Raw genomic sequence first — 24,993 nt, 5'->3', positions numbered from 1 at the left:
TAAATCAGAGCCTCACTCAATACTAAAAGCCAAACTCTTCACCAGTGTAAATATATTTTAAGTAACCAAAATAAAATGTACCCCTGTCCTCCACTGCATACATTAACTGGTCCCTATTCATGGATCCTACATTCCCCAAGGAGTAAGGCAGTCCAAGTTGCATAATAAGCTTCATTTCAGAAAAACCTAAAAAAAACACATAGAATAAAGCGAAAAGGAAATACCAAAGATACATTTAGTACCATACACAATTATGAATGCAATAGACATCTGGGCCTTAACGTAAAAAACTAAAAACTTTTTTTCAGGTATGACAATGCGCAGGACTTTTTCTAACTTTTTCTCCAATCGTCCCTCTCTCTCTTAATCACCTGTCTGTTTAAATAAATGTGAAAAGTATTTTTCTGGGTGAAAATGACTTGAGTAGAATATTGTGCTGTACATCTGCATTGTAATCCAGAATCAGGAATACATCAGCCAGGCATAAAGCATGTCAAATTGTATTAAGACCCGTGATAAATACATCTAGTCCTCATGTGTTACTGCTTGGCCTTGGAAAACCTTCAGTAGCATGACTCATGTAAGCTGTACGGTTAGTGTTGGGCCCTTGCCCTCAGCTCCCATGTGCTGAGGGATTGTGATGTAAACTGAACACAGAACTGCTGTTGAATGCCCTTTTATCTTTAGTCTGCTTCATAGTCATCCTGGTCGTTCACTTAACTCACTATCAGTCCCAAATTAACTTTATAGTATAGTAAATGTATCCCCAATTTTGCACATTGCTGTTCAACGCTGTAAAGCTCTCCACTTTAAATACTAGTATTTTACTAATGTTTTATGTACTTTATATATCAAAGCAAATTCCTCGTATGTGGTATTTATGAATATGTTGCTGTTATGTGCTTCCCTGGCAGGAATATGTCTTAATCCTATTATCTTGTTTTGAACGATTCTTCAGTTTTGGGTCATGTTTGAGAATGTTGTGTCTGTATAAAGACTTGGGCTGGCTACCTGACCACAATCTCAGCTCATTTACATTCTCAGTTACGTACATTAACTGCAGATTCTGTGAGAGGTTCCCATACCCTGGTTGGTTCTCCACAGGCATTAGGAAAAATACCATCATCATGGGCACAACATGTCCCTGCTGTGTGTCATTTGTAACGTTGCACATCATCCATTCACATCTCCACTGTCAGTAGAAACCCTAAATATCAGCCTGCATTTAAAAAAAAGGTGTTTGTAAAGACTTTTGAAAGATGTGCTGGTCTGTGTGTTACATGGGCAAAACATTTTGGATCAGTGGAAAGCTGAGAGCTGATGTAAAACTCAACCTGAAGTCTGTAATAATAACATTGTCATGCTTGATAAACCCCAGGATATTCATGAGAGACTGCACTTTACTCTGGGTCACTCCGGCAGGACATGTTAGTCTTAAATGCTCTCAGTGTCTTCATCTTTTCTTTGATAAAGCAGGAGCTCTGAGCCAAGAGGTTTATGGCACCTTGAGAGGTGTTGCAGGAAATGGCAGTTCACCACACTCCTGTTCTTTTCTCTTTTTGCAAACGATAAGTCATCTGGATTTGTCGTTTTTGGAGCTTGGGTTTAAGATTGGCGACAGGATCATGTTACAGAAAGAACTACAGCACGGCACCGTCTACATGTGTATAATACCTGAGGGATTGTAATGGAAACTGACCACAGAACTGCACTTCCATGTCTCTTTTATCGTTTAGCCTCGTCATACTGCTCATTCACTAAAGTCATTATCAGACACACTATCACATGTCTCCTCAAGTTATCTTATACTAAATGTATCCACGCTTTAACCTGATTAAATGGAGATATTAATGACCTCAAGTATGGTCTTTTACAAAATGCCTAAGTACATTTACTTTACAGTCTTCCTATGCCACTGAAGCATTGCCTCACAAATTCAATATCTCTAATGGGGCAATTAACTACGTAAATTAGGGGAAGAGAGAGAGCAGAAGAACAGACGAAAATGACTTCCCCAGATGTTAAGCCAGTATCACTGCCACATGAGAGGCAGTGACCCTGAACGCCTCTCTCATGCTGCTTCCTGACTCACTGAAGTTAAAGGTCCCATGTCATGGCCATTTCTACTGATCATAATTCCATTGTTGAGGTCTACTAGAATAGATTTATTTTGTGCAATTTTCCAAACTCACATTGGTTTCTCATACAGCATCTCTGTATAGTATGTGTATTCACTCTCTGTCCTAAACGGCTTGTTGGAGCTCCTGCCCCCCCCTCCCTGTGAGCCCACTGTGCTCTGATTGGTCAGCTCGCCCACTCTGTTCTAATGAGTCCACCACCGTTACGCAGCGTCCACACGGTGGGCGTGTCTGAAACTCGACCAACAACCAATCACATGAATCTCCCGCCCCGGACACACAAGCACGCGGTTTGATTGGCTAGAGCTTGTACTGGCATATGATTTGATTGACTGACGCTTCCGTCGAAGCTTCAAAAGTAGAACATTGCTCAACTTTTGAAGCGAGCAACACGAGCAACGCGAAGCGACGGAACCACAATGCAGTTCGGCAAAGCGTGACGTCACCCCATTAAAATTGAATGGGCAGAAGCGTTGAAGTTTCAACGCACGCCGCCGTGTGGACGGGCCGTTACAGCGGAACATCAGTGATTATGTGTTACAATGGCGTTAGCAACCAGAAAATGACACCAGTAATAACAAACAGATGAGAATGCTGCGTGGGGCCTGGGTGCCGTGTTGGCGGGACGTTGCGCGGCTCGCTGCTGCGAGGAGCGGACAGTGTGAGCTGGGTTCATCATTTCCTGCTTGCTGCGTGGGGTCTGCGAGACATCGCGAATGGACGCGGGGGTGCTGAGGGGGCTGCAGCACCCCCATCTGCGAGGCTCCACTAGCACCCGCACCCCCAAACGCGGCGCACCTACAATGTAAGCGCGCCACAGTTTTGCCACTGCGAGGCTCCACTAGCACACTCCCCCCCAGCGCGTCACTGAGAGAGTGTGTGTGTGAGGACCTCCACGTACCCAGGAAGAAGAAAAAGAGAAATCTCCAACGAGGCGTTCTGGGGCAGCATAGACAGGTCTTTTCTGTGTTAGAGTTTTACTCGCTACAGGGTGTACTTTGAGGGTTTGTGACTTTGCAGACCGTTTACATGCATAAAAACCTTCATAACACACAAGGGGACGGGTAATAACCGGAAAAGCATGACATGGGACCTTTAAGTTAGGAAAAACTTCTGCAAACAACACAATGACTCATTATTCATCAATGCAAGAACGATGTATTAATTGGACCCACAGAATAAACAAGTTGTTAGTGAAACAACAATTCAAAGACAATGGATTTGTTTACTGTAACATCCCTCGTGGACTAAGATCCACACCTGTGATGACAAACTCCTACATTAAAGGGGCCCTCAACACTTTTTTCTCAACTTTGTTTTAAATGTTTCACAAATGTTAGGCTAATAGAAGGCGTATTGTGTCTCTTTAGGCGCGTTCACACCGCAATACTTTTCCCACTTTAGTTCCGATATAGTTCCGAAATATCGCGTTCACACCAAAAAGAGCCGGAACTAAAATTAGTTAATGAGAACCTTTTTACCCCCTTTTCCGTCTCTGCTAGAGAGCAGGTACTTTCATGGGAGAAAAAGGTTCCTATGTCTGATTGGCTGGGCGGAATGCAAACCACGCCCGGTAAAACTCCCAAAAAGTGTTGTGAAACCGCCATTTTATTATCCTTGCATTAGCATTATTAGCATTAGCCCAGCGCAGAAACGCAGAGAGACTAACTCATGGCAACACAAAAGAAAACATGGGAGCGGTGGAGATGAGGAGGTGTCGGCGTTCTGGCGATTTACTCGGAAGGCTTCAGTAGAAGCTGCTGGGAGTCCCGGCAGCTTCTACTGAAGCCAGTCCCCAACTCCAGGGACTTCCGGTCGGGGACTTCGGGTGGCAGTATACGCCGTGAAGTTGTTTGCGGCCTGCCAGTAAACCCAAAGCAGAAGAAGAAGAAGTGACGTCAGCGGCTTCATTTGCCTAATCCTCCCCCAGGGACTTATTCCGGTGTGAACGCGATCTGTACTTAGTTCATGAGAACTAAAGAGTTCTCATGAACTAAGTTCTGATGAACCTTTGTGGGAAAAGTACTGCGGTGTGAAAGCGCCTTTTGATATACAATTTAGAGAAAATGTTTTTTTTTTAAAAGCTACATTTGTATTGTTCTTTCTTTCTCAGATGAGTTGAAAAAGCAGTTAGAGGTGCAGAGGAGACAGAGGGCCGCTCATGGTAAGATCAAAATGACAAATGTTATTCCCACAGCAAAATGTAACCATGTGTCGATAGAAAAACAGAGAAATATCAAACCATATCTACCCACACCACCAGCTCAACATTGCATGGGCACTTGAAGCAATTACATGCATCATATGGAAAATCTCCACATTTCGCACTGTTGCCATTTGAAATTACAACAACGGAGAATCCAGGTTAACTTTGCTCCTCAAGCCCAAACTCAAAGAATGAACAATGCTGCCACAAATGGGAACTCTGTTTATTATGATTTAGATATTGAGCTCTTTATAGAGTATGCTGCCGGTAAACATTGTGACACATTGTGGGCTCTTTTATTTGATATGCAGCGGTGCCCACTTCAAAGCTTTAGCAGTAGTCCTGGCTGACTGAGAGCTTAGCGACCAAAGACTGGGCGTCACAACTCTAAGACTTTTTCATTTACTCTTCTCTTGATTGTTTTGATCAGTGGCATACATGCTTTGAAGAGGAAATCTGGTTGTAAAGGACACAAACATCTCCCTCCGGTTACGGCTCCAAAGGCTTTTCTTGTTATTTTCAGACCCGCATCAGAGAATACTTCACAGCAGCCTGGCTTCGATTATTCAGGGCCAAAACATAAAACATTGTATTTTTGAAGGAAATGCAGTCTCATGTACTAGCATCTACTAGCTTCTGGGCATTTTCACTGTACTTTATTTGAGATTTTATCTACTGCCGTGTATCTGAAATGGGTGTAGGAGTACCCCTAGGGGTCCTTTGCAGTACTGCAGGTGATACGTAAGATATAAATCAAATCAAAAGTTAATTTTAAAATGATCAGTTATGTAGGAAAAAGGATTAGGGCCACATGTGAAAGATCTTTGGAGATATGACCAAATGTTCTTTTTTTTTTTTGATAAACCAGAATTATGACTTAATCTAATTTCTAATCCTTTTCCGTAGTTATGCAAGTTGGGTTAGAACAAAAATTGGCGATTTACTCAGCAAATCACTGATATATTTCTAAGATCCCCCAAAATATTGTATAAGAAGCCAGTTTCGACTACAGAAAAGGGATTTTGGGTTAAATTGAGCTGCAAAAAATTGAAAACATTGAGAATGATGGAAAAACATAGCTCATGTCATGTTTCTCACTAAATTGCAGCTCATAAAAGAGACGCATCTCTTAATGTTATTCTATGATGCCTTAAAATGGTTTTGCAATAAATGTAGCATTTTTATGTTATTGTTAGTTCCAAGGTTGTAGTTTAGTAGTGTCTTATCTCTAAAACATTTGCCCGGTCTTATGCCTGTCCAATCCTACCCCAGCTGTAATGCAGAATCACCAAGAGATCGAGGAGGAGTACGACCCCGTGGAAGAAAACCTGTGCAAACACATAGAGCAAGAAAAGAAGGCGTAAGTGTATTAAGAGTTCACTTTCATTTCTCCCAACACACTGCTTAGATTCATTAGTCACAGCAGATGCTGTTACAACATGGACAAAAGATTAATTTGCTGCTGCTAATATCCCCTGTCAGTTACAAGAGCGCCATCGGGCGTCTCAAAGCTCTGAGGACGGAGATTGAGCACCTGCAGCTGCTGTTGGAGAGGGCGAAGGTCAAGCTCCAGAAAGACTTCCATCAGTGGTGGAGCAGGGAGGCTTCCAGCGTGCAGGTGATGGACCTCACTTTATCTCTACCTATCTATGTGACAACAGCACATAAAGCTCCTGTTAGAATGACACCATGGCAAGGGTAGTGTCTCTAAAACCATGTTTCTGAAATGATATCTGTATATTTATGTGTGTTTGTGTGTGTTTTCTGAATATTGGCCTCCACGGACAGGTTAGTTTGTGTAAGTGAAAATGCAAGTGTCTCTGACTTCGGAGGTTTTTATGGCACCAGTGTGACCCTTGCAGCCTCTGTTCAGCATCATGCTGAATGGGCCCTGGTGGGAAGATACGTAGGAGGAAACTCATTTTTACAGAACTCCATGTGGCCCAAGCAAGAGCCAGGAGAACAGCAACAGCATCAATACACTCTGAGAAGTTAGAGCTTTAACAAGGACCACATGGTCAAGAGGGTTCTCAACAACACAAGGGGGGATAATAAGTGAGTCAATGTTTATTGTTAGTCAATAATAATCCCTTTCTGTTTGTTCCTAATTACTTAAAAGGGTGGTTTGGATGTTTTGAAGTGGGGTTGAATTAAGTACTTTATAGTCAGTGTTTTAGTTTTGGAACGCTCCCATTTTGGAGAAACTGACAGTAGTGAATCGACTTAGACTAAGCAAAGTACTGCTATTGATTGGGATTTCAGCAAAAAACGTATTTTAGCCACCTTAAAGTAAGGCCCCACTCAAAATGTTTTGAGTGGGGTCTAAAACATTCTAATTATCCCTTTAAGGGACTCGGCCCCTCCCTTCGAGCCCCTGGCCCAGGTGGGGCTTCAGTGGCTGTCCACGAAGGCAGCATTTCTGCTTGCCATAGCCTCAGGGAAGCGAGTTGGGGAGTTGCATGCCCTCTCCGTGAGCGATGCATGCCTGAGGTGGGACTCTCAGGTGTTGCCCTTTGGGCAAATGTGGCGTTACTGCCAAGGTGCTTCCACAAACCCACTTCAATCGGCCTGTCCAGCTGGCACGCTTTGACATTCAGGAGAACGGCACGTCGGAGTTGCTGTGCCCTGTGGGTGCCCTAAGGGCGTATATTGATGCTACTGCCTGTATACGGCAGTCGGAGCAGCTCTACGTTTGCCATGGCGGCACTAAAAGAGGTTGTGCCCTCTAAAATAGCGGCTGCCCCACTGGGTTGTCGATACCATCTCACATGCCTATGGGGCCAATGGCCGCCCCCTGCCATCAGGGCTGAGATGCCACTCTACAAGGAGCATCTCAACATCTTGGGCTGCCCTGAGAGGCGTGCCCCTGGAGACCATCTGCGCCGCGGCGTCGTGGGCGTCTTCTGGCACATTCTCCAGGTTTTATCGGGTTAATGTCGCCACTCCCCATCCTTTGGGCGTGGTCCTTTTGCCGCGCTCCGCTGCTTCCAGTAGTGAGCAAGGGCTTGGATTCTTCGTGACATGGTTGGTATAAGTCATCCAGTGCTAAAGCACCGCCTCTGGCGGTCAGTAGGAACGAAATAGAACGATAGTTACGTCTGTAACTACGGTTCTATGAGTCCCGGATGACCGCCAGAGTTTCCTGTCACTCAGAATGATTGTGTGCTCGCGAGAAGATTCTGGGAACAGATCCTCTGACGACACCGGCAGATATAGCCGGTGTCACGTGGGTCACAGGTGACTTTGTTGTTATTGGTACTCGAGCTGCGCATGCGCGCGATGGACATATCCAGTGCTAAAGCACCGCCTCTGGCGGTCATCCGGGACTCATAGAACCGTAGTTACAGACGTAACTATCGTTTTGGTCCCATGAATACGGAAGAAATGTTTCACTCACATCTGAGCAAGGTTTAGGAATTTATCACTGGAAAGAAGAGGAAGTCTGACAGACAGACCTTACATGTGCAGTTTTTAGTCTTCCAAGCAGGAAGCCGGCTGTTTTCCGTGCCAGTACTCTTGTATCCGACAGCTTTGTTCAACCATTTATTGTTCTGTTTTTTGGAAAGCGATACACATGTAATTGATCAGACTCTGAGTAAGAGATATGATGGAGCTAAAGAAGAGAACATACTGTAACTCCCGAGGTCTTCAGTTCCCGCTCGCCGTCAGTAACATATGGCCACATTGTGTTGGACTGTCATCGGTATGGAATGGTGTTTGCTGAGAAGTGTTCCAGAAAAACTTCCAGAGTTTCTCAATGGTTGTTCCTAGGAGTCTGAGGCCACAGCCAGAAGTCACACAGGGTCGCCAAGGGGAACCTCACAGCCATCTTCACCCAGCACTCCAGGATTTCGGTGAGATATTAAGATGATTCTGTTTAGTCTGTTCTTCCAGATTTTAAAAGTGTTACAAGCAGTGAGGAGGACATTAAGCATTCATTTTAAACCCTCTACCGAGCCCATTTGTTACACGCAGACACCAGCCAAGCTTCAGAGGGAAACATCTTCCCTCACTGAGTCATTTCCGCCTTAACTCACTCATGTTATTTTTACCCTTTCACCATCTGGGCTGGAACAGCATTTGATTAATAGCCAACAACCTGCAGCTCCTCACTGCTCGTTTCCATGGAACAAATGTTAAACAAATGTTGAAAGGTAATGTCATTGTGATTTTCTGCTCCATCAACCAGGATGAGGATATTAGGAGGGGGTCACACTTTAATTCGCTACAACACTAGTTGTCCTAAGTTTCCCTTTGTCAGAAGCTTTCTCACCGACTGTTTATTACTCCGTTTGGTTTAGGCGAGGGGACAGGAAGTGGATAACACAGCAGACATGAAGCCAGACCATTTGGAAAAAAATACTAATTGCAATTGCACATTGTTTCCATTTTTTAAAACATCATTTACATCAGCATTAAAAAATATATATAAAAAAGTATCATGGTGTGACTTTTCAAAAGGATCTATACCAAACAAGGATTCTTTCATAAGTCTGGAGAAAACCTTTCCTAGGCCGTGACTTCTTTCCAGCACAATAACACTTTATCAGGTCTCCCTTGAAAAAGAGATCTATGATCTCAATGGGACCAATCTGGTTAAATAAAGGTTTGAAATGAAATGAAAAAATCAAGATATTTTCTCACATTTGGCCTTCACCAAATATTGCGCTTACTGAGATTTAGATCTTGCACTTCTGGATATTGCAATTTCAATACATTTTTGTTATATTTTGCAGCCCTATCATTATCAACCGAGTCTTTGGTATTTCCTAGAAATCTCTGTAAGGTCATTTAATTTCCTCAAGAAATGAAGGTATTAAATATGTGGATTGTTCGTGCAGGATTCTTTTGTATCCTTTTGTGGGGTTTAATCTTTGAGACCTTTAGCAAACACTGTCATTAATGTAGCTACAAAGCTCATTGTCTCGCCATTCGGAAATTCAGATTCATCCAACTCCGATGATTTGAAATAATAACAAAAATCTATCGATTTTCTTAAATTGTATCTTCAATGGGTTCATCTTACATTTAAATAATTCATTCTTTCATTTAATTCATAATCATCCAACATTTTTTTGTCAAAATGATTTACTTATCTTTATATGATTAAATAATTATATCACACTTTTAAACTGAAACAGAAGTTAAACTGCAAACCATACAATTTTTTATTAAAAGACGTGCAACATGTTACAGCCTCAAAAAGGTTGTAAATAAAGTGCAAACTATGCAACTACATTGTATAGTGGCTCCCTCTTGTGGTGAAGAAAAGCACATGTATGCAATGATACTGATAAAAAGAGAGGATGAGTACAGGCAGCATTGAATGACTGCTAGTCCCTACTATAGACCAATGCTATGAGATAATCTGTGGACTAATGGTGCCACAGTATTTATGAAACCGTCTCCCGACTTGTCCCACAGTGCACCTGTTCTGAGCAGCACTGTGAGAGACTCTCCACCAGAACCACACCCAGTCCACTGCTCCACCTCTGTTCAAGATCTCAGGTCAGCAAAGTGTCATCTAATTTCACATTTCTTTCCTACGATGCATGTCAAACTTTAGCCTTGTCACCTGTTCTTTTTCAGAAGCTACATCCCCGTGATGGCTGTCCCAGCAGGGCATGATGAGACCCTGGGTAGGACGGTGTCTGACTTCACTCCTTCATCTGACTGGAGGTACATGGAAGGCTGGTGTGGCATGAGGGAAATGGATAGATTTTCTTTAGTGCTTACATTCAGCAAAGTAGAAGCTCTCTATGTCTGTCGTTCCGCTTATTATTCACAAAAATCTCTGAAAAAAAAACACTTTTACACAGGGACTTCACTCAAATTCAGGGTATTCTTTTTAAGGAGTTTTATTTAGGAGATAAACAGACATTTGGTGCTTTATTTGAAAAACTGAGACTTCAAATGTGACATTCATTACAGCCCTACACTCTGTACAAGTCAAGGCCTCTTAAACAGGGCAGACTGAAGAAATAATTGAATCAATAGATGAACAGTGTTTGTGTAGTTCTTTCAAGTGTGTGCACAAATGTTATAAATACAGTAGCTACACATGTTTGCAGTAACTCTTAAGTCTATACATACAGTCTGGACCTGCAGCTTTTATAGCTGCGCAGTGTTTTCTCTCCACTTCTGAACGTGCCCATAACTTTTGTATTTCTTTGTGAAGTAATGTCTACAAACTATATTAACAAATCAAGCAAATGCTGGAACGACTGTTTTACAGCCACAGTAAAACAGTCAATGAATAGCATGTATGCTTTTGTTCGCCTCTCCAAAAACCACTTAAAGTACAGACATACTATTGCTTTAGTCAGAGGCCCCGTGATATGAGGATCTGTTACCTGTTAATGTTACGCATGTTTCCTTAAAGCTTTTGGAACAAAAACAGAGAACCAACCTTAACCCTTAGATGCACGAGTGACTGGACCCTACACTCTTCCATAAGTGGGTCTAAAAGGACCCGTATTAGAATAATATGTGTTTTTATGCAATTTTTGTCATTTTGGTTAAGAAAAATCTCTTGTATTTATATTGTAATTTAGTATTATATTTTGGTTCACACTAGAAATATTTTATATTTAATTTTTCACTATTTATAATTTTAGACATTTCTTTTACATTTTGAAAAAAAACGTTTTCCCATAGGATTCCATAGAAAATGCATGCGGGTCAGTTTTGACCCACTTATGGAAGCTTGGGGTAGTAATACAAAAACTACAATTTCTTAAAATGTAAATTAAAAATGTGAATGGCATGATATCCAAAACATGTTTTTTGAGGAATAGCTGGAATATGAAATGATACATTTTTTTAATTACAAAGATACTTCAAGAAAACCACCTCACCGGGTCCAAAAAGACCCACTTATGCATCTAAGGGTTAAGAAAGAAAGATATAATCAGTCATAATCTGGGAGAAATATGGGTCTGTGACAGGACAAAACAGGATGAATGTCGAGTGTTCAGAAATGGTTTGTCTTTTAGGATTATCCCTTCCCAAACACATATACAAATTGAGCATTTGTTACAAGAATATAGTCCTAAATGCTGATATTGTCTTGCTGCATTACACACATGTACATTTCAGGTCTCTTTCCACCACCACACTCTCATCCTCCTCCATTCCCCTGACCGGAGACCAAAAGGCTGATGCTGACATCCTGGCATTTGTCAGAGCAAGGCAAAACCTCCTCAGCAGGACAGGTAACACTCACTCACTCACTCACTCACTCACACACACACACACACATACACACACACACACACACACGCACACGCACACGCACACGCACACACTCCTTTGACCCTTGCGAAGCTGCTTGTTTTGCAGATGCTATTAGATACACAGAAAGGCTGAGATCATATGAAGAGACAGAACGATGGGCAGGCTTTTTGTCTCCCATTCTTTCTTTTCCCCTCCACTTTAGACAAGGAAGACTCATTTCAAGCCTCTTTACCTAGACACTACAAAGCTGGATAGCGACTGTGTTTTGAAAGCAACGCCCTTCTCTGTGGTTGTTTGTTTGGTGTTTTGGTATGGGCCGATCCCTCCTATCAAAACAGCCTGTAAGTCACTGAAGCATGCTGGGAAGTTTAGGTAACCTGGCAAACCTTTTTTGTTTCTTGGCTCATATTGTGATTTGAGTCGTAGTTGAGTGATTACAGGGGTTCTTACTCTGAAAATGAAGATGTTCAAGGAAATATTTTTGGTGCATTATTTGTTTTTTTCTCAAATACCTTTCATTGGATGTCTGATCTGCCAGGTGATGTTGTTTGTATTTCAGGACCACCTCAATAATACCACGATGCTCTGATGAACACCTGAAGTTCCGTCATCTAAATGCTTCTTCAACCTCCATCTGCATTTAAACGAGTATTGGACATTATTGAGTAAAGATGGACGGACATTGAAGATCCTGAAAATACTGGATTTGTGATCTGCCAAACACCAGCCACACATCCTGTCTGATGTGTGCATGCAGACACACTGGTTGGCCTCCTGGAGTATTTGTCCGGTACAATGGGCAGCAGTATAAATCACAGCCTGCGCTGCACATTTGATCTAAACAAATGTTGTCTCAAGATATGAGAGGAAGGAAACCAGGTGGCTCCAGTATGTGTGTAAAGAAGAATGAATCATGATGTATCAAATGGCCACAGGAAGTTTAACATGCATTTCAGATTTATGTTATTTTGTGTAAAAGGTTGTGAATAGATGTGTAATATATGTATAGTACATTTTGTGTATAAGAAAATTGAACACAATATCAAATACAGAATAAACTATTTGATGTTGAAATGCAGTATTGCCCACGTATTACATTTGTACTTAGCACTTACTAGTCAATGTGTACTAAGCACTGACAAACATACAGTAAATGACGAGTTGTTTGGTAACCTGATAACAGCTGATCTGCCTGTTCTGTGTTCTGTGGCAACTTACATTTCCGTGAGCTTCCTGATCTATGAAATAGCTTGTGCCTTATTTTTCTTCCATCATCACTGATTCTAAATCTCTTTCTTGTTGCTCTTCCTTTTACAGTTACTCTCTGGCAAGTTTCAGATTTAGAAGTGCTGCTTCTTCTGTGGAATACACCTGGAAAAGGTCCCAGGTAAATGACTCTCCTCAGGCTATTCGTCATAACCTTCAGCCATGAAGGGTATAAGGAAAACTAACCAGTTGGTTGCGTCATTGGCTACGATGTGAATTAGTAGTGAAATGTATTCCAAATAACACGTACTGCACAAGTATCTTTTTCTGCCTTTAAATACAAACCTTTATTTTCAAGTATTGTTCAGTATATAAGGATATAATATTAACAAAACCAATCATCGTGTAGCGGTTTTACTAATGGGTCATAAAGCCTTACAGTATCTGTGATTAATGCTATTTAGGAAAACAGGGAGGTGGAGCCTATCCCAGCATGCACTGAGCAGAAGGCAGGGAAACAGCCTGAGGGCCTGCAGCGTGTGCAGTGCTTCCTTAAGATTTGAAATTCAAATAGGGTTACAAACTTTTCTTTGCATGGACTAATGATTATTACGTATTGAGCTGAATGAGCATTTAAGGGTTTTTACATTAAGATAAGATCAACTATAGGCAATTAATAATTATATATTTTACAAGGATGTTAAGCATTTGTGCACACACTCGAACAAAATTAATTCTTAAGTGGCTTAAATGACACAGCTTCAGACTGTATGACCTGGCCGCATGCAGGTCACTACATGAGTTCCTTCCTACATGAGAGTAGATGTGTTATATCATGAAATTCACTTTATCCGTCAAATGTCAGCCGATATTAAATCACATTCTGTCACGTCAGAGCTCTTGCTACACACTCACCACACCAGCAGACAACCTGTGAACCTTGGAACAAACGCAGTTTGCATGGCTTCGCATTGATTTGTTTGACAGATGACAAGCAGCTGCACAATTTGCATCCAGTTGCCTTGGAGAATGAGCCCTCTTCAGTGAAGTCATATCTGTTATTCTCTCAGACACATCAGTGACTCTCTTCATGGCGTGATTGTGTTTAAAGATATTTTTAATAACACCACAAAAAACACAAAGTCCATAAACATAGAAGTGTAAATCTATACAAATAAATTGATAGTGTATGAGAGCACTGAACATGTAATCAAGCTTGAAGTTTAACTTCATATTGCAGTAGTTGACTAGCATTCAGCTTCATTCTTTTTTGTATAGTGATTCAATTAGTAGTTAATTACTTTAAAGCAGTTTTTATGTAGTGTACTCTTGGAACTAGAAGCAATTTTGGGCCGTAAAAGGAAATCATTTAAAATATTTGTTACCTTTTTGCTTTAATTCTAAGTTAAATTGGCAAGGCAAGTTTATGCTTTTGTTTTTGAAGGACCTGTGAACAAGGCTTTTGCTGGCATCTCACATGCATTTTGTTATGACACAATGATGTGTGAAATTGTATTTTCTCTGATGGAGTATAATATTGCTAGTAACCCAAAACACAAGAATATGACTAATCTAAATTACTATATAACAGGCAGGAACATTTGTATTTTAATTCTATATAAACTTAATTTGTGTGTTTTCATTCAAAGTGTATGTACTGCATGCCATAACCCACATTATTATTTTAACAGTTTTTAAGCTTGTTTTACGTGATCTGTGACCTTACATAAAACATGCTCAGTTTACTCACCAATGACAAACTCCAGATGGTGTGTTTCATATTTTTTGCAGCATTGGAAATATATCGAAGGCTACAATATGTAATATAATTTATAGCCGTCATAGACATCTAACTCTTTACTATATTCTTGCTACATTCTTACTCCACCCCAAATGGGACTTTGGGACAACAAACCGACCAGAGCATAACTGAATGTTTCTATGATAATTATAGCTGTAGTTATTGGCATCTAGTCTAAAGTCGTAAAATGCTTTTCTTATACGTCCTCTGAGGCATTTTAAACATGCCAGAATACTAAACACTACAGCGATAAAACCCCATTAAGTTCTCTCATGACTCATCTTTCAACTCTTTGCTTTATGGCACACAGTCTATTAGGGCTTTCGACACTTCCGCAAAATTCAACAGCAACTAAAGTAAATGTGGTTTTTGTTTGAAATGTACCTTTCCCATAAAAGGATTCCCCACTATGCAGAATGTTATTGAAAGGCTCTGCTATCATTGGGTGCTCAGACAACCACCAGCAGTAAGGTAAAACATTAACTTTTGTTCTGCTGACACGACGCTGCCAACGCTTCCTTATTAGTGGAAACAGTTGAAAGTGTATGTGTGTGTGTCCAGATGTCGTGCTAATGGAGAAGAGGAGTTTAATCGTTACACAAGCAACCCATAAATCAAAGCCCAACATCCCTGACCAATCAGAGGAGGAGCATCGAGTCGAGATGTTTCACCTTTGGAGCATTATCCAGTTCGAGCATGTCACCCCCATGATACCAAACATCCGCCATTTCTAGCTTTGTCTCGCTTTTGACAATCTTTTGGAGAAGAATATATTTGCAGCAATGGAAGTCATCTTTTGGGAACTACTAATGAGATCTGCATATTTCATCAAGACTTTGATTGTCAAACCTTTCTGAAGCGATTGACCTCTAAGTTTGAGCATCAGAGTTTGGGTCCATTCTGGTTGATGGCGAGGTTCCAGTTGGTGCGGTTCAAAGTGAGCTGGACAGCCATTTTGACTCTGGCCCACTTCACGTACCTGCTGGTTGGGGCCACCATCTTCCAGATACTGGAGCGGGAGGCTGAGAGCAACAACCGGAACCATTTCCAACTGGAGAAGTTACATTTCTTGGCAAACTACACCTGCCTGGATGGACCAGCCTTGGAGAAGTTTGTTCAGGTTCTTTAACAATTCTTGAATTTATAAAAACATTAACAGTGTTAAGGTTTATTAAAATGTAACAGGACAATTTTGAAATATAATTACATTTGCCATATTAGTTGGTGTTGGTTTTTTTTCTATAAAAAATGGTGACGCGCTTAAAAACATGTTTTTTCTTCAAAGAGTAAATATGACAATAAAAAGGGCTCATCAAATACTTAGTGCCAGATAAATTAAGAGATCAATTTTATTATTAGGTTGTGTACACATTAATAAATGGTGTTACAGTAACCTGTCCTAATAAATCAATAAGTAGGTCATGATCCAAAATATAACTTGTTTATTACTACTTTATTACCATATGTTTTTGCAGGTGATTTTGGATGCCTGGGAAAAGGGAGTGAACCCCTCAGGCAACTCAACAAACCCCAGCAACTGGGATTTTAGTAGCTCCTTCTTTTTTGCAGGCACAGTTGTCACAACTATAGGTGAACATCTTTAAGTATTCATTATTTTAACTGGTTCGTTTAAAAAAGAGAATATAATGACAAATCCTTGTCTTGTCCACAGGCTACGGGAACCTCTCCCCCAGCACTGTATCTGGTCAAGTGTTTTGTGTGTTTTACGCACTGTGTGGAATCCCCCTGAACCTGGCCTTCCTCAAACAGCTGGGGAAGTGTCTCACTGTCCATCTGGGTCGACTGGAGAGGGGAATGGTCTCAGTTGTTCCTCACAAGGTACTGACGCATTAGGTCATCAGAAATCAATGTTCGATATGTCAATGACAAAAATAGATTGATGGCAAGTCGGTAACATTTAAGTGACCGTGGTAATATCCACAATATTACTAAACTCATGTCCGTGTATTGTACAATAAGTCGATATAGCAAGGACATGTCCATATATGGTGCGACAAGTCAATGGCGTAAAAAAGATTGAGGGCATGTACATGATAATATGTTGTACAATAAATCAATTACATTTAAAAGTATCAAGGACATTTCCATTAATTGTACAATATACATGTTGATATACGGTATCATATATTGTATGAAGTTAATATTTTTGTACAATATATCGGCAATAACGAGTTACTGTGACAGACTTACTACCAAACAAAAATGGTTGCTAACAGATCCATGATACTTTCTTTGCATTTGCTAGCCATCATTGTTGCGATAAAACATGTTAGGTATGAAAGCAAAAGGTCACTTTGTAATGCCAAAATGATGCCTATGGATGTGACTTGTTTCTTTCCTATAGCAGACAGTTGAGGCTCTGGCAGTGAGCTTGTTCTTCATCACCGGCAGCCTGCTGTTTTTAGTCATCCCTCCTCTGCTGTTCAGCTACGTGGAAGGCTGGTCGTTTGGCGAGGGCTTCTATTTCACCTTCATTACCCTCAGCACCATTGGTTTTGGAGATTATGTGGTGGGTGAGTAGAGCGAAAGCAAACAAGCACTAATGTGATGGAAAGTCCACAGCGGTCACCTCTGTTAGATAAGAGTGCCTTTTCATTCTTTGAGGCAATAACTGTGACATTTCAATGAATAAACCATACTACCCGATGATTCTTACTGTGATGTTCAAGCATGTTCTGACAATGTCATTTCCATTGCATGTAGGGACTGACCCAGGCAAGGAGTACATCTCTCTATACCGCAGCCTTGCAGGCATATGGATCATCTTTGCCTTGGCTTGGCTCGCCCTTATCCTTAACATGGGAGCCAGAACAATGGAGCATGCAATTGGCCTGACTCATCCAGGCTTTAAGAAACAAAAGGAGGAAGAAGACGTGTCCTCAAATACAATAGAAGACACGTCAAAGATGTAATATTCACTAGGTAGAACATATTTTGTGTGACTGTTTTCTTTACATATTGTGGTACATTAAAAACAGTTTTTGTAAGATATTTGCCCCTGCATATGTATTACTTTAATTGCTTTACTGTCCTTGTCCTGAGTTTGTGTGATATATTCTACGCAATGCAGAAACAACTTTTGAAGCTTTTTGAATAACAATTCCACCTCAACTTTGGCAAAGAATCAGTTCATTGGATCAGGGCCTGAATCAATCTAACTTCTAAGAATTACACTAAATAATTCAGGACACATTTCTAAACATTTGTTAACTATGTAAAAAAAAAAACAGTAAGTTTGCAGAGCAACAAATATTGGTGCTCTTAGTATAAATAGACAATAAGTAACCATTAATCCTTCCTGATTATTTTTTTTTTAATATAATTTAAATACATGAATTGGGATTATATATTTTTTCATTTGGCAATTTGATGAATAAGAGCCTAGGGTTAAAGCCTCAATGTGAAAAGTGTTTTGCCTCATGTTGGAATCTTCCCTCACACAACAGGATGAATTGTTTTGCACTCTTGTTGTAGTAATTCTTTATTTTATATTATCCAACTGCATTATTAGACTGTATTAATGTCCCATGTTGCACATATCTAAATGTCAGATACTTTTGTGTAACATCATGTAAATCCACAGCTGCGATTGTGTACTGATGGTCGTCTCTGGTGCATTGAGCATGGAGGTCTATCTTAAACAAACACATCTAGATGATGGTGTGAGGTGACCCGAGTGATCCTAGAAAGGCAGCTGGGTGACAGGAAGAGGGCTTTTACTGCTCATACCTTTTTTTTCATGTTTTTACCGAAAATGGTGGTTAGCAGAGTAACAACTGCCACTTTCTTGGTTAAACCAGTATGAGAACTGATATCATTTTCAATATCATGTAAACCTAATTGGTCTTGGAGATTGTGCACATCCCCTAGAAACTACTTTGAAATTACCCCACTGTTGCGGCGCAATGTCCTGACCTCATAAACAATGGCTTCTTTTGGCCAGAAACGCCAACATTTGACCTTACCCATAGTAATCACCGAAAGCGCAACCTGTGCTGGTGTCTCTCCCTGTAGATTTGCATGGCAGGCCATTGGAGTGACTGAAACAGCAGCTGCAGGTTCATTTGACTGCAATGCAAGGAAAGAAGAGATGACAAGCTGGTAAACACTCACTCCTTCGAGACACCGAGCTTGCCTGGATTCAAGTGTTCTAGCAGGGAGCCAAGATGGGGATAAAGGAAATGCTGAACTGGACGCGGGTGCCCTCCATCCTCCTGCTCGGGCTGGTTTACGTGGCCTATGTGCTGACCGGCGGTGTGATTTTCTGGAAGTTGGAGGGAGATCTTGGCGAGAAAGACATCGATCTGCTACTCTCTCACAAAAAGAAGCTGCTTAAGAGGTACACCTGTCTGAACCAAGAAGGCCTGGAACGAGTAGCTGAGGTGAGGTGCAGGACGTCAACAGAGGCAACACAGTTATGGGTTTTAGCACATTACACTCAGGCACTCATTTTTGCCACGGACATTCTAAAATGCAAATGTGATGGTACTATTTCACAGCTAATGTATGCCTGTAGCCGAACAGTATCTGTATGTTTTGTATATGACAAGTTTTTGGTTTCAAAGGAGACCACTGGATTAACATGGGGACCACAATCGAACTCCTAAGGTTTTTCAAATTTCTGAATATAGAAACCATAACTACAAATCAATCATGCATCTGACAAATGAACAGTTCTACCCTTCAGCTTCACAAAGGATATTGTTGTTTTCCATTACTCTTTATAACTAGCATACATTTGATAGATCTTGTTTTAGATGCTCATGTTTCAAGGTTGACTCCTGCGTAGTAGCCAAATAAACCACTTTTACTGATTACTGGGGGGATCATTTAACAGTATCATTTTGCCATACAGTGCTTTTAAGCGTCTTTGAGCACTAGGAAAAGCGCTATACAAATGAAATGTATTATTAGGGCCATTTGCAATCACTTGTAGGTTCCTATGCAAATACGAGCTCAATCAGCCTTTCAGAACTACACATTCAACTTTCACCGCAGAAAAGTTGTGCAATCTTTTCCTTGGAAAGCATTTTTGGCACATTAAACATTCTATAGAAAGGCATGTCCTATTGTGCACTATTTTCCAGAGAAATAAAAGCAACAGATTGAATTGAAAGTTCTGCCAAGTCGTGTGAGACTGGACTCTGGGAGATTTCTCTGAATTTGCATGTTGTTTTTGTAGCAGGCATTAGAGGTGATTTGTGTACAACGCCAGCTCAGTAGTTTACACATAAGGGCAGTAAGGTGCAATAAATTCAATTTAGTCAGTTCTTTCAAAAAAATGTGCCATCATATACATATTTGGAATTAGGATGTAATGCATAAAAGTAAAGGTACTATGTTGAAAAGAACATTCTTGCTAATACCATTATCAGGATCATAATTTTCGAATCATAAATCTATCCAGACCCGGTGTACTGGGCGGGCCTCTGTGAGCGAGCACACCTTTATCTATTTAATATAGTTGTAAAAAATTAAGTAAGAAATCATTCCAATGTGTATAGGACAGTAAAAAAAAGAAAAAACAGTTTGAAAGGGGAGTGATTAGTAAAATATGCATAAATAATAAGAAAGAATGCTAACTAGGTAACATAAGATAAGAATAAACAAGTTTAAATGATTTGTTATTGGTTGTGATCATATTCTAAAGATGTTTGGATTATTGAAAAGTATACAGCTCCCTTTCATCTGAGTGTTGAGAGCTGTATCCATCAATTCATTTTGGGCACAAAGTGCTCCAGATTGATGCATTTCACTTCAACATTTAAAAAAACATCTTCCCGGGGGTGCATGGCCCCGGACCCCCCAAGAGGATGTGAGGTCCACCCCCAAATAAAGCAGGTTAAAATAATTAAATTGCATACATTTTCTTTTAGTAAACACTGAAAACGGGTCCCACAGACCCAAACAGCACACAAAGGTTAAAGGTCAGCATATCATAATGTGTAATGAAACAAATACCAATAACTATATTGCATTGTTTTCTTATGCGCAATTACTTCATACTGTCTTTGTCTTTTTCGTCCTGTATTTATTGTGCCCCCCTCAGAAAATAACTGGCCCCAGCCTGGCCCCCCCAGTCAAATTGGTCTACAACCGCCACTGCCTCCCCCCCCGTTGACAAATCACGAGCTTAGCAAGCTAGCAGTAACTTAACAATGCTGCATGGACTTTACCTCGGTTGCTTTGAGACTGTAACTGGTCATTTGCAAACAGTAAGCTAGTCATTACCAGCCATTATTTTATGTTAGCCACACACTATTTGCGCAGTAGGAGAGCTAAAGAACTCTCCTCAATCTAAATCAATCCATAGGCTGTGTAACTGAGAAAGTCAGAAATGGTTGTTACAATCCGTTTACACATTGGCAGTACAAATCAATTTACATTAAGCCTCAATTGTTAAATATAGTAAATGTAAACTTACTTAATATTGAATACTTAGATAACAAAGTCTTAGGTCTGAGAATGTTTTTATTTTGGAGCAATTTTCCAGTGTAGAACAATTAAGAATGTGTATTAATATGTACAGGGCGTCACATTATGGTGAATCATAAGGGGCGACCAAAGGCTATGAAATTTGCAATTGTTTTAGTTTAGTTTGACATTTTCCCCTGGTTTGTAATGTTGTTATTCATTTCAGGTTGTTCAAGCAGCGTCCAAGGTGGGACTTAGTTTGAAAGGCAACCAGACCTCGGACGGCTTCTGGAAGTTCACCAGCTCAGCTGTGTTTGCTGCCACTGTAGTCACAACAATAGGTTAGACAACACTGGAAGTGAATTTGAATCATACCCCATGACAAATTTAGCAAAAATGTTGTTTGTGCAACCTAAACACTTATGATGTACATGGTCATTAACCAGAGTTGTAATCTTGTGTTGTAATAACTAACACAGGATATTTCACTATTTAGATGTTCAATGTTTCAAGATGACTTGATTTATGATGATAATGAACCATGAATGAGTGAAATAAGACACTAATAGCTTACAGTTTTGCAGGTTATGGGAACATGAGTCCAAGCTCTACTGCTGGCCAGATATTCTGTGTGTTCTTCGCACTATTTGGTATCCCGCTCAACTTGGTGGTGCTCAACAGGGTCGGCAAGTACATCCTTGCTATAGAGAGGAATGTCTCTGACTTCCTCGAGGGGAAGACCAAGCGAAGGGTGAGGACACCTTTAATTATTCTATGAATATCAGATCACTATGGAAATATTTGTACTACACATTTTAGGTAGTAATTATTCTTCATGCCTCAATTCTCCCCCCTTCATCTCTCGACAGAAGTGTACCCGCTTCTTTATCCACCTGGTGTCTTACCTGTGTGGAGCAGTGCTCTTCTTTGTTGTGCCCATGATTGTGTTCCAACTGCAAGAGGGCTGGACCTTCTCCCAGGCCATCTACTATTGCTTCATCACCCTCAGCACCATCGGCTTTGGAGACTTTGTGGCAGGTACAGGAAATAGACTGTATGTATATAGGAACAGCCCAGTAATCAGCAGAAAATAGCCATGGTCCCATTTGTGGTGGCAACATTAAAGGGGACCTATCATGCAAAATGCACTTTTGTACGTCTTTTATACATGAATATGTGTCCCCGGTGTTCCAGGGAACTCACCAAGTGTCAGAAAACACAACCCTCTCTATTTTCCTCCATACCCAAATCTCTAAAAACGGGGCTGCAACGGATCTGATACAGACTGATACAGATTTGAACATTTCTCTGACGTCAGGACGGAGGAGATCCGCCTATATGGCCAACTCTCCACCTATCAGGGGAATGAGAGATTGCCGTGGCATGGTAACAGCATGGTAACACGCTCGTAACTCGGCCCCCTCCTTTGCAGGGGGGCGTGGTCAGCTGCAGCGCATGCAAAGACAGGGTGGAGGAGAGCAAAATAGAGCGAAATGAGGCATGGCTAAAATGCATGATCTGTTTGGTATTTTGAAAAAGAAAACGTATAAATATACCTTATATAGGTATGGCCCTACAATATATTATTCAAATATAGCATGATAGGTCTCCTTTAACTTTCCTTTAGGCTGCATATTTTTCTTGGGTTTTTATAAATACAATATGCCTTCATAATGAGCATGGCATTCATTTTGGTGTGGGTATTTTTCACATTTTGGAAGTTCAACCTCCTATAATAAATCAGTAACCAACTATGTATGCAAATTACAGACACTCTGACACATTGGCTTATTTCCAAGACTTTGAAAAATATTGGTATTATGATAAACAAACTGGCAATCAAAAAGTTAAAATTCTAAAGATGAATGAATATTTGGATGGTGTTGGTTAAAAATGTAATAGCTGAAAGTTTAACCAACATCATAAAAAAAAGAAGCAATTTATTTTAACAGGGATGCAGGAGGGTTAATTGAGTGTTTCCTTTCCAGATAGTAATCCGGACAAAGTGTACCCAGATTGGTACAGCTTCCTCATGGCCTCCTGGATCTTCTTCGGCCTGGCCTGGCTCGCCCTCCTCATCAACCACTCCATCGACATCCTGGAGCGGCTCAACACGCACTGCAGAATGCGCTGGGGTGGTCAGAAGCCAGAGGAAGAGTCTGGCAGTGCAGAGGGAGAAAACCCAGACACACAGGTGGAGGAGGAAGACGAGAACAAGAAGCCACCAATAATTCAGTAAAGAAAGGTGAAGATTTCAGTAAGCTTAACCTAGTTGTAGTCTGTAAATCAGGACATGGGAAACAGGCGTAAACTATTGGATAATGTTGAGCCATGGAAGGGTGTGTGTGTACACGTGTGCATGTTTGTGTGTTATAAGACTGTAAATGTTGAGAGTGTGATACTGCCGCTAAAATATTGACTGATTTTTGTTGAGTGAGGATCTTTTTCCCACACTGTTAATATGTGACTCATTATTGTGTGCTTGTTAATGTACTTGGTTTAAGAAAAACCTCTGAGATTAGAGTGTAAGGATACTAGGTCAACACTTACTTTGCTCCATGTATATGTCCATGGGTTAGTGGTCAGGATAAACTGCAGTCAGTGTTGTCTGTGGCTCTCTCGTGTGTTGCTAATGACCACAAACCAAGTCATTTGCCAACTAAGTAGCCATTTGCATTTGACTGTGTGAGAGACAGAACGGCCCATGCACCACTTATTGACTGTTGATGCAAATACATTTAAATGTATTTCATTATTTTTCATTCAAATTGAAGGTAATGTGATTTTTTTTCTCGTAAGAAATATAGGTAACCTAATTATTTGACCACACTAAACACAATGATACAACAACTCATATCTAAATGTACCCAATACAATTCTACAAGTATATTAAAACCAGATTGTTTTAAATGTGTACTTTAGGGAAGCCCATAAATGCTGAAATGATCTTTGCATCCACTAGGTGTCGTTGCAATACTAGTGGAGAAGTCAACCCAGAGGAAAAGCAGCAAACACTCACTGTATGTTAGTGTATAATGTAATAATATAAACTAACCATATTATATATATAATCCTCACACTCAATATATTCATGCTTTTCATATGTTTCTGTCCCAGTGCAGGTATATATAAGCTCTATCATGCAACTTTTATAGAAATGTTATTTCTTGTCCTTATTGCATGATTAAATAAAAGTGTACAATCGTGATTTAATTCTTATTATTTCGTTTTTTGTGTATTTTTCTTTCATGCATACTTCTCCTGACAGTGACCCACAGTAGAATAGCAGCACATAGAGGCGCAGACGAGGGTCAAATATCACAGAGCAAGTCAGGGAGGAGGAGTGAATGACAAAGACAGACGGCGAGCGGCGGGAAGAGAGAGTGGAAAATGCTGAGGAGATGGATAGTGAAACAAGGAAAATAAAGTAGGTGAGGAATGGGAGATATTTGAGGGGAAGTGCCAAAAATAATCCAGACAGCAAAGGAAAAGGAAGGATTTCTCCTTTCTGTTCTGCTATATAATGTGGATAGTGAGAAGTATGAAGTGAGAGTGTGGTCACACCACTGTGACCGTTGTACAACAAAACGCCACATACCTGTTTGGCCACGGTTCAATGAGGACTCAGCATGTGTGAGAAGACTGGTGCCATGTCCTATTTCTGTCCAACCGACCACTGGTAAAGTCTGCACACTGTCCACAATGAGACAACATACACAATCCATAGACTGGATCCTCTGTTGTCGTTTTATTATGTTGTCTATTCTGTACACACGACATCTATTGCTCGTCTGTCAGATCTGTTTCCTCTGTTGCTCTCCTTGAGGTTACTTCCATTTTTACCCTCATTGATTTTGGGAGTGTTTCCTTGTCCGCTGCAAGGGTCTCAGGACAGGGGGTGTTGTATACTTTAAAGATTGTAAAGCCCCCTGAGACAAATGAGTGTCATTTGTGATTTTTGGGATATAAAG

General features: G+C 40.6%; 3 protein-coding genes across 3 annotated transcripts in view; all 3 read left to right on the top strand.

Moving 5' to 3' along the window:
- Positions 1 to 12,580, top strand: part of kif6 (kinesin family member 6) — a 69,028-nt gene extending 56,448 nt beyond the window's left edge. Inside the window, exons 16-23 of the mRNA XM_034123774.1 lie at positions 4,252 to 4,302; positions 5,617 to 5,704; positions 5,827 to 5,962; positions 8,116 to 8,198; positions 9,769 to 9,852; positions 9,934 to 10,023; positions 11,443 to 11,558; positions 12,140 to 12,580. Coding sequence (XP_033979665.1) covers positions 4,252 to 4,302; positions 5,617 to 5,704; positions 5,827 to 5,962; positions 8,116 to 8,198; positions 9,769 to 9,852; positions 9,934 to 10,023; positions 11,443 to 11,558; positions 12,140 to 12,153 — 662 coding nt within the window. The 3' untranslated portion in view covers positions 12,154 to 12,580. The remainder of the gene's footprint in view (positions 1 to 4,251; positions 4,303 to 5,616; positions 5,705 to 5,826; positions 5,963 to 8,115; positions 8,199 to 9,768; positions 9,853 to 9,933; positions 10,024 to 11,442; positions 11,559 to 12,139) is intronic.
- Positions 12,581 to 15,494: 2,914 nt separating this feature from the next.
- Positions 15,495 to 17,559, top strand: LOC117478124 (potassium channel subfamily K member 16-like). The gene is made up of 5 exons (XM_034125035.1): positions 15,495 to 15,707; positions 16,063 to 16,177; positions 16,260 to 16,426; positions 16,953 to 17,121; positions 17,312 to 17,559. The coding sequence occupies exons 1-5, from the start codon at positions 15,495 to 15,497 to the stop codon at positions 17,518 to 17,520; spliced, it is 873 nt and encodes a 290-aa protein (XP_033980926.1). The 3' UTR covers positions 17,521 to 17,559.
- A 1,215-nt stretch (positions 17,560 to 18,774) lies between these two features.
- Positions 18,775 to 23,300, top strand: kcnk17 (potassium channel, subfamily K, member 17). The gene is made up of 5 exons (XM_034124124.1): positions 18,775 to 18,990; positions 21,249 to 21,363; positions 21,607 to 21,773; positions 21,892 to 22,060; positions 23,011 to 23,300. The coding sequence occupies exons 1-5, from the start codon at positions 18,775 to 18,777 to the stop codon at positions 23,259 to 23,261; spliced, it is 918 nt and encodes a 305-aa protein (XP_033980015.1). The 3' UTR covers positions 23,262 to 23,300.
- The last annotated feature ends 1,693 nt before the right edge of the window (positions 23,301 to 24,993 follow it).

The sequence above is a fragment of the Trematomus bernacchii genome, unplaced genomic scaffold (genome assembly GCF_902827165.1).
Source record: "Trematomus bernacchii unplaced genomic scaffold, fTreBer1.1, whole genome shotgun sequence".
In the NCBI taxonomy this organism is placed as follows: Eukaryota; Metazoa; Chordata; class Actinopteri; order Perciformes; family Nototheniidae; genus Trematomus; species Trematomus bernacchii.
This window is presented reverse-complemented; position numbering and strand designations above follow the sequence as displayed.